The sequence below is a fragment of the Mycteria americana genome, chromosome 2 (genome assembly GCF_035582795.1).
Source record: "Mycteria americana isolate JAX WOST 10 ecotype Jacksonville Zoo and Gardens chromosome 2, USCA_MyAme_1.0, whole genome shotgun sequence".
NCBI lineage: Eukaryota > Metazoa > Chordata > Aves > Ciconiiformes > Ciconiidae > Mycteria > Mycteria americana.
Window position 1 is genome coordinate 137938823 of NC_134366.1, and position 12723 is coordinate 137951545.

Below are 12723 nucleotides of genomic sequence, written 5' to 3' on the forward strand. Positions count from 1 at the left end.
TATGAAGATAAATGCATTCTTGCAATGGATTCCCACAAATCCTTCAAAACAGTAAGAAATACGCCTGTAAAATTACTTCAGAGTTGATACCAAAATACATTCTCGTGACTTGAAATGATTTTCAGATATTATATGAGATATGAGATACTATATGAGTTACAAGATGAGGGAAAAATAGAATAAATATGATGTTGATCAGACATTTCTCATAAATTGCACAAATTGGTTCATGGCATTCACTCAAATGTGCATATTACATGTAAAAATTCCTGATGTGGTTGAAGGTGTGCCATGTTTAATACTGGTACTGCATTCCGATAGGGTAATTTGAGCCTGTTGCTAGTTAAATGGATCATTATCATAAATTTCTCTCTACTCATGTATATTTGACAAATTTTCTTTAAAAGTGTCTCTGCCTTCAGAGGAGAAGTGTTTTGAGCAAAATTGTGGGATAAAGCAGCAAGAATTATGCATAAGGATCTTTAGAAAAGAGCTGTGTGGGTTCTTTTTTCATGTCCCATGTATAAGTCCACATGTAAGATCTTTGTGGAGATTAAAGCAATCTGGATACCAGTACTTAGAAGAGATAGGCAACACTATGTCTATAAGATGGTTCATGTAATTTATACTATGATTACATTATGATTTTCTTGTAATGTTGTATATGTTTACTGTTCTATTTCTGAAGAATCTGGAAGCTTTTGTAATTAGGCTTTTTTCCTTTAAACCTTTTTTAATAGAATCTTTTGCTACACCTTATTTTTCATTAAGAGAGCTGATATTTGAAAAATTGAGAACTTACATTTTCACTGCTGCACAATCCCAAACAAGGCATACTGAATGAATAAACAAGTAAAGCTAGCAAAAAGCAGTTTGAAGTATTTACAGGAATCAGCACTCTTCCCAAGTGTTTTACAAGGATTCAAAGTGGAAGCAAGCATTCAAAATGTCCTTAGAGATTCTAGTTTACTGCAGGGCTCATTTTCTGACAAATATTTAATGTAACAAAAAGTGCTAGGCAAAATGCAAAGCTTTTTCCTGAGATTTTTGCAGTGTGGTGAACTAAGAGTCCTATTTTACTTTACGTTTCTGTAAATGAGTTTTATAAATATTTGGCTAGCAAGCTTTAAGAAAACACTGAAGTGATCCTAGGAAAAAATTAGGTGGGCTGGAATTCTGACAGAAATGGAAAAGTAAGGTATCGAGGAAGTTACTAAATTTACAGTGACTAACAGAAAGAAAGAGGGCACATGCACTGGGCAATTCACATTGAGTAGCCTTTGCCTTCCCTCCGAGTTGCTTCTTTTACCACCTGGATCTAACAGAACTCATGCTTATTGCTTGTTTTATGTGAATGCAAAATTCACTCATCTTGCCTTGCATGTGCACATAAAAAGGTATATTTTTCTTTGCAAATGATCCATGTAAGGCAAACCAATCCAAGTGTAACAGAAACTGTGGAAAAAAAGTTGTCCAACTGCAAAAGGCATTTCTGCATGAATTTGCCTTGGGTTTTTGCTCTTTATTACTGTGGGAAAAATACTCTAATGAATTGTTTTATAAAGGTGTTTTGTTTCCAATAAATTTCCTCCTGTTTTCCCTACTGCTTTGGAACTTTTCAGTTGCTTTCCTAGAAGGAATACAGACATGGATTTTCTGTGATAAATACAGAAATTCCTTAATGGTAATTCAATTTGTGAAATGACTTGAGGCTTCGTGCACAAGGAAAAATTAAGCTTTTAATTCTTGTTATCAATATATGTTGAATACGGCTATATTCTGGTGACACAAGATTTAAATTGTAATTCTTAGAAATTTTCATATCTTTTCCCACTATTTTCCCTGGGAACAATGCTGAGAAGTAATTTAATTACTTGTACAAGTTTGAGTATTATCAACAGCTCTAAATCACCCAAACTTCAGTATTTATCTAAATCTGTAAATTATTTGCTGGATTGGGGTCACTGTTTAGTATTTAGCAACTTAGTCACTTAAAATACTTATTTTAATATTTTAAGGTTCCACTGCTACATCAGGAACAACAGCAGTGTGCCTGTGAGGTAGTATGAATTATAAAGATCATATTTATAGATCATAAACACAATATTACTGTGTTCTGATACAAAAGTTTTCAAATCCGAGTTGACTTTTGTAAGTATATGGAAATTCAGGCACATAAAGTTAAAATTTAAAATTTTAACTTTAAATTTTAAATCTTCTGTAAAAATAATAATAACAGGTAATATTAGATTAGTGCAACCCTTCCACAGCTAGTCCAAAAAAACCTGCAAAACTGTATGTTTATTACTACTAGCTAAATTAAAAATACAAGGCAGTAGAAGAACATAATATCAAGGTTCTTGGGAAATAAGTGATATTTCCTGCAAGTAGTTAAACAGGTAGTTTGAATTACATACCCTGAACCTCTTCTGTTGAGACCTCCCCGATTCAAAACAAATTCCATAAAATAGACATAGCATTTTGTACATACAGCTGCAAAATAATTGTTTCTTACTTTTAAAATTCTCTTTTACTTTGGAGAGTGCTTGAAATACTTAAGAATTTTTTTCACTTCTTACCTGCTGGTATTCTTTTTGCTGGTATTATGTTGCATACTGCAAAACTTGAGCCCCTCTGACCCCAGTGATGTGTGGTGGGGCTGCCCTGTCTCCCTGCCCGGACCCCCAGGCGTAAGGACTGCTTCCAGAAAGGCTGCCACTTCTTACAGCCCCACTGGCAGGCGTCGCATGCAGCATGTGGTTAGTGCTTCCAAGGAGACCTTTCATGGGGCAGACAGAAAGGCAGATCTCTTCTGGAGTGAAAATACTCTTATCTGAAACTATTTAATCCTCTAAAATGTAATTGTAAATTGAAAGAATTTTCTGAACTTCAAAAAAATATATGTAAAAAAGAATGAGTGCCTTGTTTTTACCTGTCTAAAATTTTGGTTTCTTGGGCATGACAAATTCAAAAAGATTAGTCCAAATAACAGTAAATAAAACAGGACTGATGCTTAGAAAAAAAATATTCTGGTTACATGTCAGAAACTGAAACAAATGTGGTTCCCAGGTGCCCACATATTTCCTTCTTCCCTCTTGCTTGTAAACAGAAAAACTATGTGTAAGTTAACTGAAACTACCATTTTTTTTAGTGTAAGGTTTAGCATAAAATGTGCTGGCTGACTGCCATGGGAAGCAAAAAGCTTGTAATTTCAATTACATGGCATTTCAAGTAGAACAGGCCCTAATGTGGAAGGTGGGGATTAGAGGTGGCTGCCAATATTGCAACAGAGCTCTGAGAAGGTTTCTTATTTTTACAGTACCAAAAAAACATGTTGACTAGCTCACCTTGTGTCCTTGAACAGACTATGGAAGCTGAAAGATTAAACATTGGGTGAACTGTGACAGAAAATGCATGTTGTGTGAAGAATCGTCAAACAAAATATTGCACAAAAAGTTCCCCTGCATGAATAACAACTGTCCTTGCCAGCTGCTTGGTCAGAACAGAAGGGACGCTTGCAAACAAATTGTTCAATAAAGGGAATTTTTTTTGTATTTGGAGGGATCTCTGTCAAATATGTCTATTTAAGATATTTAAGCTATTCAGCAAAGAAATGGTAGGTTATACATAGAAAGCTAAGCATGGTTGTCTTTCTTACAGTATTATCTTCTGAAGTTACCAATAAAATTTGCACTTGATTAGCAAAACTATGTAGAAGGAAAAGTTCAATCAGAATGCATTGCATATATTTACAGCTTGCCAGGAACTAACTAATTAATTGGGTTTCACCTCCTTTTCCCCATTTCATTGTGATCATGCAATTCGGATAGTCTTTAAAAATGAAGAAGCGCTTTCTCTTGCGAGGTGGGGACTGTTCTCACACCTGAAAAGAGATTGTGTGTGTGCATGGACGTACATGTTGAGTACCTGGGTCTTTTACACTGAAGCAGGCCAAAATGACATAGAAATATAATGCTGCGTTCTTTATTAACACTTTTTATGGTCAGCAGGAAAAAGTAATTTATTTTCTAACAAACACTTGATTTCCAGATGATGTTGTAGGTAATTTGGAGGCCTTCCTCTTGGCCGTAGTTATTCTGAAATGTTGCACCTCTGTAGAACTCTCCAGGTGTCAGTGGGTATTACACAGCCCATGTCAAGTCAGCTCGATGGTGAGATCAAGACGCTCGCATCTGCACTGTTGTTTTTAGGGATAAAAGCTATATTGATGCATGCTGTCAAACTAACATTGTGCTGCAGGTTGAAGCACGTACAGTGATCTTGGAAAAACTTTCTTATTCATGACCTCCTTAATTGTATTTCTGTTCCACTGTGGCATTCCCAGTAAGTTATGGTATTTTCCAGAAGTTCAGGGAACCATTGATGAGAGAGATTACCTTTGGCTTTATTGTTTGTAATTTTTTATTTTAGCAGTAATTTGGCTAAGTGATCTATGTAAAAAAAGCATTAATTAATTTATTGTATGTGAAGAAATTATGGTGATATGTAAAGAAAGCCACTTAAGAAACAGACACATAATTGACCTTAAAAGTTGACAAATGTGTCCTGAGGGCTTTGTTTGAACATATTTCTGGCGCAAAGAGACAATGCCTCACCTTCAAAGTTTGAAGGTGATAAACAGGGCCCAGAGCTGTTTCTACAAGTTAGGAAGACAAGGATGTCCTTCAGGAACATCATCATATTTAGATCTTGTTAATGTAAATAGGCCATTTATAAATTTTGTGCTAATATTTATAAAGCTTAATGAACGATCAAGGGCAATTGTAGTTTGGAAGATACTAAAGGAATTGAAAGGACTTCTATGCACATACATCATACATATATGCTATATTTTTCAACTACTTTCAGTCTACTGTCATTATCATTAAAGTCCAAGTTAACTGACATTAGTGTTTTATCTCTGGAATTCCTGCCCAGTAAACAAAAGATAGGTTTTGGTGAAGTGGAATAAGACGGTTTAAATAAATGGCTTGCAAGCCTGATTCTCTTTCTTAAGTGACATATCCGAACTGTTGCCATTCTTTCAGTGGAGAGAAGGGGCACCAGTGAATTCTGCTAGAGCTGTACAAATTCATTTATCCTTGCATTTGAACTGCCATGCTTCCAATCAGCTTGTGATTATCTTTTAGCCATAAGGCTGTTGCATAAATTGTGTGCTGGAGACACTGAGGACCTCAGTCTGATTTTATGCATTATTCACTTAGATGAACTCATAGTCTCAAAATGTTAAAAAATATTTTTATGTTCACTATTGTTTAGATATATAGAAAAAAACATTACCTGAGCCTGCCTCCAAAAATATTATTGGTTATAGCACTGAAATATCTAGCTTCAGAGAAGGAACAAAAAATGGTTACACTTTTACATGGTTACAGTTGGTTACAGTTTTAATGTCTTAATAAACTCTTGTACCTTTTTTTTTTCCAGATCAGTATTATTTTCTATCAACTGAGTGTTTAATTGGAAGGCACTATTATAAGCACATAATTTATCATGAAACTAAATTGCTAATATTAAATATCTCATCTTTCATAACTAGTATTGCAATACCATCCTGGTCTTTTGTGAAGCTATTGCCTGACAAAATGTCATAAGCTTATGATATTACATAGAACAGAAAAATGCATGGGAAGAGTTACAAAATTTGGGGAAAAAAATTGTCCAAAGTTACCTCATTAATGTCACAGCGTGTTGGAACTGTGTATCTGAAAGGGAGTTTGAACATATAATATATGTAATGGTAGAGACTGAATATATGTAAATGTGTTTGTTTTAAATCATATACAAGATTAATATTTATTCTTAGAAAGAATGTATACATCTGTGCTACATGCAGAACTGAACACAAACTCTGTATGTCTGTGTAGCTGTGTTAATGGGATAAAGGCAGACACAAATATTTATTAAATGCATATGTGTACCTGCCTTTGTATGCCTGTATGTGCTTATACACAGGCATATCTATATGTCTTACATGAACTTATATAAGATTTTAAAACCTATATTGAAACATACAAAGGTATTGCTGATGTTTGATGATCTTTGTGATTTGGAGTCTCCTAATTGCAAGTGATTTAATTTAAACATTACTCATGTTTTTATAAATGTCTAAAGCACCATGATGATGACTACCATTAAAGAATCATTTTTCTCCGTTTATCTTAGATTCTACTACAGGCAGCAGAGAGCTGCCTTTACTCAGTTACCTTAGTTTTATGTGTCTTACATGATTGCTGTGCATAAAGGAAAGAAGTACAGTAGAGGAAAAGGCAGAATGTAAGAAGAAACAGTAGAGGTTTGTAGAAGAGAAGGATAACTCCATTTCCAGAAAATAGGACATGGAGAGTGAAACCCTCTCACCAGGCTAACATTTGGAAGTTTGTGTTTTTAGGAGGTTAGGGAGTTATTGAAAACCTATAATAATTTGCTTAGGATAAACTTGAATAGTCAGAGTTAAGAATATTAGAAGAGCAGTTTGGTCTTCAAGTATTACCATAGACCACTGACTAGTTTTTATTCTATATTTCATCAGAGTTGTATTTGTTCATGAAATTGTATATTCAAAAAGGATTCATCCTTACAACCTTGGGGATTTTTTCCCCCATAGTCATTATTGAAGTCCTGCTGTTTTTTCCCCCTTATGAAAATATACACTATAAAATGTATATTAAAATGGCCTTTTTCTGCCATAAAAATCTGGGGACAAGAGTATATCTAAAAATACACTGAAAATTAAAATATTAGAGGTTTGTTACAGGCTCTATTCCCCCTTCCCATCTCTTACTTAGTTTTGTTTATTTCAGAGGAATGGTTCACAGAATAAAATATTCTTCCATCCAGAGATAGATATTGGGTAACTAATATCTACTAGAAATAAACATTTAGAGATGTGAGTAATTTACTACAGATTAATATTCTGTAGTGACCTCAAGAAGCCAAATTATGATTTGGATGGAGAATTCACAATGAGGACTGAAGTGACAAATGCTCAAAACCTCTTGGGGGAACAGGAGAATCAGGTCTAGTGATATGTCTGAAGTAAATGTGTTTGCAGGATGAGTTCCACTTCTGAGTAACTTACTGTTTTATTCAGCTGTGTTCCTGTGTATTTACCTGGGATTAAATACAGGTAACTTTAACCAGAACAGAACTAGTGTAAAAAACAATTAGCAAATCAAAAAAAGTCATTAGTGTTCTAAAAATGTTGTGAGTTAATAACAACAGAATTATCTGCAGCTTCAAACTATTTCGTATGCTGGTAAATACAACTAGGCTTTTTTATGTGTGCATGTGCAGCATTATAGTATAGCTGTTGCTTTGTAAATACGAATCTGTGTAAACACATTTTAAAGATACGTGGTTCACAATGATTGGTTGCATACAAGGCAGTGTCTATTTGGAACAGATTGAAAATGGTGTAAAATATATCCCATATAACATTTTACTTCTTAAGTAAAATGCTTACTTTTCTAAAAGGGAAGGCAGCTACAGTGTTTTATTTAGTGTTTATGGTTAAAGCAAATTTTTTGTGAATAGAGATGATATCAAACCTGTATTTTCGTGTTGAACCTTTCAACTGTGGTACACCTTTCCCTATGACGTGAGAGTCCAGCCAGAAAAGTACCGTCACGTGCCGCAGCTACCTGCAGCAACCCACGTGTCTGCTGGTGATACAGTTCCAGACCGGCAGACTGCGTAGCAGCGGAGCCCTGTATGCCTTCCGTGAATGGCGTCACCAGTTTCGGCATCCCTCCTCTGCTCGATCATTCTTCTCCCTGAAATTACATCAGCTTAATGTCTTTGAAACCGTGGCCCCTCTCTAAATTTGTTTGACATTTACTGAAAGATTAAAAAATTAGTAAGAGTTGAATGACAATGAGACCATTGCATAAGCCTTGTTTCTTTAGGAAACCTGGGAAATCAACAAAACTCCTTAGACTACAGACGAAATGTTTTGGTGAGGTAATAATACTAAATTTATTTCAGATAGGCTGTTAAGAATGCTTTAATTAATGTTTTTGTTTGTTGTTTTTATGACCCAGTCTTGCACACTTGGTCATGTATTTTTTGTGTATTTCAAATAAGCATTAAAAAAACTTGTCAAGTTTACCTCATAGTATATTTTAAAATAATTTCTTGAAACTGTATTGAGTGGGTTCTAGAAAATGCAGATAATTTTGAATACCACAGCGTTCAATAGTGAAGCGACTGGGGAGGTGGTCTGTCTGCTGGCATCCCTTCCAAACTGCTATGTTGCCCTGATGATTTAGTTGCTGTTCCTAAAAGGAATACTTCTTGCAGTGATAGAACAGCACTGGCAATTTTGATTAGGAAATTCTGTGATATTCCCAGAAGTGCTGCTTTGCAGAGATACAGTGCCAAATGTTATGGTAATTTAAAGTAAGTGCAACCCCCACTAAGTAACTGGAACTGCACAGAATGTAAATCATTGAAGAATTTTTCCTATTATGATGTCTCAGCATTGAACAAGAGCTTGTGCGAAGGTATATATTTGAATTACTTTAGAACTGTTGATTTTAAGTAATGGCTACTATTTATGTTATTTAAGGTAAGACATGATATTTTGTAATATTTGGCATAAAATGTTATATATTCTACATAAAAAGTACCAGATTCACTATTCTAAATGAGGACACCACATTTTTTATTGTTTCATGTGTAAATGTGAAGCTAGATTATAAGTATTCCCTTTTCTTTTATCTGTGTAAGTCTCAGACAGTTTGGACCCTGGATGCCATGGGTGTCAGACCTGGAGGTTCCCCAAGGCAGAAACTCTTAAAGGACTCCTTAGCAGCAAAAGAACTTCAGACCATGGAAAAACACCTAGCTGGTATGTATGGTAGCAAGGGATCATAAAACGCCTAGCACTACTCACCCAGCTAGCTTTGCCAGTATTTTAGACGAAGGAAAAAATGATCTATCTGACATGCTGATGAAAACAGATAAACAATTTCAACTTCCCTTTTTCTTCATTGAAGAGAAACAGCACAATTATTGTTGTGTTTGTAGATGTAATGAACTTTGCTGTAATTACAGTAAATACAGTAATTAAACAGTAATTAAACTGTGTTAAACTATATTTAACTGTGTTAAATATACTGCAGTCTGACAGCTTAATAATGCACCTTTTTTTTGTTTTCACATTTCACCAAGACTTATGCAATAAGGAGGTACTGATGCTTCACCTACAGTTAAGTAGTCTTTAGAAAAGGCTGCAGTGGACCTTTAGCTTGAGAACAGATTGCTTTGCAGGAAAAGCCCACCTTGTTCATGAGACTTCTGGCTACGTGAAGTCTGTTGACTTGCGTACAGTAGAACATCTGCAACATCTTTGATGGGGTAACCATTTCTAAAAGGTCAAACAAAACCCCCTTTTTTTCAGTGGCAATATATTTCAGAGCTCTACGAAAATTAATGAAGGATATCCTAGGATATAGTTTGCAATTTGTTGTTCTTTGTAATGAATATTTTCTATCTTCAGCTTTAATTAGAAGGTATGACATAGACCTATAGCATGGTAGTCCTATATTATGCATGCTGTTTGTCATATGGTGAAAGCTGAGCTTCATGGGCCAACTCTATGAAAAGTAATGCAGAACTGGAACATAAAGACTGTATATATAAGGTGGAGGGAGAAATGGAATTTATCTGACCATTCTTTCAAGTCACTCAGAGAGTGAGGCAGAGAACTTGCCACTGTCAGTGTGATTTTCTAAAAGACTTCGGACTTTTACCCTACTGCTGTGAATAGCTTGGGAGCTAATACTGGTGTGAAAGGCTTGGGAGCTGTATCCTCTTTAGAGAGAGGTACAGCTGTTGTACTTCTGTCTAGGGGCTGCTGCAGCTGAAGTCAAAGCAGAAGACAAAGCTATGAGCACAAAGAGGGAAGCTCTTTAGAAAAATATTTTGCTTGTAATGGAGCAAGAACTAAAAATTATGATATCTATAAATGAAGATATTTTAGACAGGTTTTGTTTCTGACAACAGAGATACTGTCATTCAAATTTTTTTGACAGGTTCAAGTCTCTGTAGCTATTAGAGATGTAGCCGCTGCCAAACTAGACTGAAAATCCATGAGCCCTCCCTCCAACCTGAAACTGCCAGGAACATCTAGTGGGAACCAGGAGACCGGCAGGCCAAGCTGTGGTCATGAGGTTTCTGTGGCATAGCAGGGACCTGAGTACCCCAGGGTCCTCTGCCACTGAGGTAGCACTTGCCTTCCCTTGTGTTGCTGCAGTTGTCACTCAGGAGGGGTCTGGTGAAGATCTCCCTGCTTTGATTTATGTCCTAACTGGTTGCACTTCCATGGTTGTACAAGCTATTCTTGTATGCAGTATGCTCTGAAACATGCAGTTCAATAGAATATGGAATTTTAAGTACTTAATTGACCGTAAGCTAACTAGCTACATTCACTTAGTCTCTGAGATTCAGTCTGCTGTTGTGTGACCTACAAGGTCTTCTCTGTCACATCAATGCTGTTTTCATTTGGCTTTGGGCCCATTATTTCAGTAATGCTGTAACATGGGGTTCAGTCGTTCTACCATTCAGTAATTTTTGTCTGCCTGAGAAATTCACAAGAAAGCAGCCCAATTATTAGACATTGGACTCTTGTATTCCTAATAATTCATGTCCTATTATAACACCAGTGCTGCTTGAGACAATTATTCCCCTCACAGACAAGCATAACATAATTCCCATGAAGAATCAGCTCAGAGGACCTCAGATAATAATACTGTGTTTTTGCTTAGCCTTATTTGTCTCATACATTTGCAAAAGTTCAAGTGTCTCTGATATCAGCAAGTCTCCTTGTTTCAGTTCTCTTACCAAGCACCCTGGAACCTATAAATTCTACCCAATACTAGGCAGTCATTTAGATGCCTGAATTGTGACTTGGATTACCTGTGTAATGATGAAACGTGGTCCCCTGTCTCAAATACACCTCCTTAAGGAGCCTGGCTTTCTTTTATGGACTACGTGCTGGATAAAACTGACTCCTAACATAAGGCACAATTTGGTGCCAGTGCCTAAACTGAGGACTAGCACCAACTGCCAGCAACTGCCTCAGTACCCTGGTATTTGAAAGCAGCATTTTTACAAAATCAGGTATTGAAACAATGTTTTCTTTTCCTTCTCTACATATGGCTCGTAATACTTTTGTCTAAGATCCAGTCTCTTATGTTACTGTGGCTGCTTTATATCACACGCAAGCGGAGAATATATTTTTTTTTGGTAGTTAATTCCAGTATCTTGCCAACTTGGTTTGTTACACTGATTCTGTGGTCATTGGGTACTTCTGGAATATATTTTATCTCAAGAAGAACTGTTAAATGCATAAACAGTTTGTAAGCGCATTATGAATCATATCCTTATTCTGGTATTTCTGATATGAAAGTAAAATGCCTTTGTGTTGCTCTGTTGCCTGCATTTTATTTTCCTTCAAATGACATTGACAAGGGATTTAAAGAATCCTAAGTCATAATTCAATTCTGGTATTTACTATGGATCAGATAAAACTGTAAAGCTGGAGATGCGTGATATTTTTTTTTTCTTTTCTTTCTGGTTGAAAAGCTGATATTGAAGCAAAATCAGAAAGAGGATGTGTGCTAAATAAACGGAATAATTACACTATGGAAACAAGTTAATTATATGTGAAGACATGATTAGAATAATTGGTTTATCTGCAGGCTTGATTACTATATGGAATTAAGGAAACATGAGCCAGAATAAAATGTTTATTTAACTCTTATTAAATCATTCAATATTCAGATAATTTCTTAGCATACCGAATCATTATGGGGAAGTTAGAGGTCTGTAATTTTGCAAAGACATAGGCTAAGCTGAATCTTTAAAAGAACATATTCCTCATTTGGTTTAAATCAGGTAACCCATATTGTCATTTATTGGCCCCTGAATTTTTGCCAGGCATCTTAGAAGTTCCAAAGTGACGTGTATTGATTTTTTTAAAAGCATAATGGAAGACTATTTCAAGACAAAATTATTTCAAAATGTAAATAATTAATTTTAAGAGGTCAGCAAGGTAACAATTAGAAGTATTCCTAACTGTGTGCTAGAAACAATAATTATGTTTTGAAATTTGCTAACAGCAAAACATTTAACCGTTAAAGAGTTGAGAGACACTTTTATCTGAGGCTTTCACAACTATTTCATTTTTACCAGCTTTTCTAGTATTAGCATTTGAAATGTGTGGAATATCTTGTATTAGACTAGTAACATGAAATTGACATAGCTTATTTCCTGTTTTCAAGGTGTTGTTATAAAATAAGTTAATGTTAAAGGTGGCACATCTTTAATTATTTTACATACAGCATTCCTTTTATACCTACTGGTAAATACAAGTGAAAGAAAATCTGATTTTCCAATATGCGGTTTAGAAGCTGTTTCTTTTAGGACTTTTAGAACCTGAAATTATTGTTACCAAAATAAAAATTAAATGCTTATTGTATACAAGTTCACTTAATAGGTGTTTAAATCAGTAGAGCCTTGCTGATTTACAGCTTCTGGGACTGTGACTTGTACAGTTTAATGGGAAATGGCATTGCTTTTCTAAAGATAACCAGCTGTCCCTATCAAAACCAAGTTACAGTAGAGTACATGCCAGTGAGAGTGAAAATTCATAACGATTGTGTAAGATAAAATAAACTTGAGTAAACTGTTCCTTAA

The 12723-nt window shown here is 35.3% G+C and overlaps 1 protein-coding gene across 1 annotated transcript in view; it reads left to right on the forward strand.

Moving 5' to 3' along the window:
- C2H8orf34 (chromosome 2 C8orf34 homolog) overlaps window positions 1-12723 on the forward strand; it is a 174369-nt gene that overhangs the window by 141784 nt on the left and 19862 nt on the right. The window contains exon 11 of the mRNA XM_075495726.1: window positions 8752-8872. Within this exon, the coding sequence (XP_075351841.1) occupies window positions 8752-8872 (121 nt within the window). The remainder of the gene's footprint in view (window positions 1-8751; window positions 8873-12723) is intronic.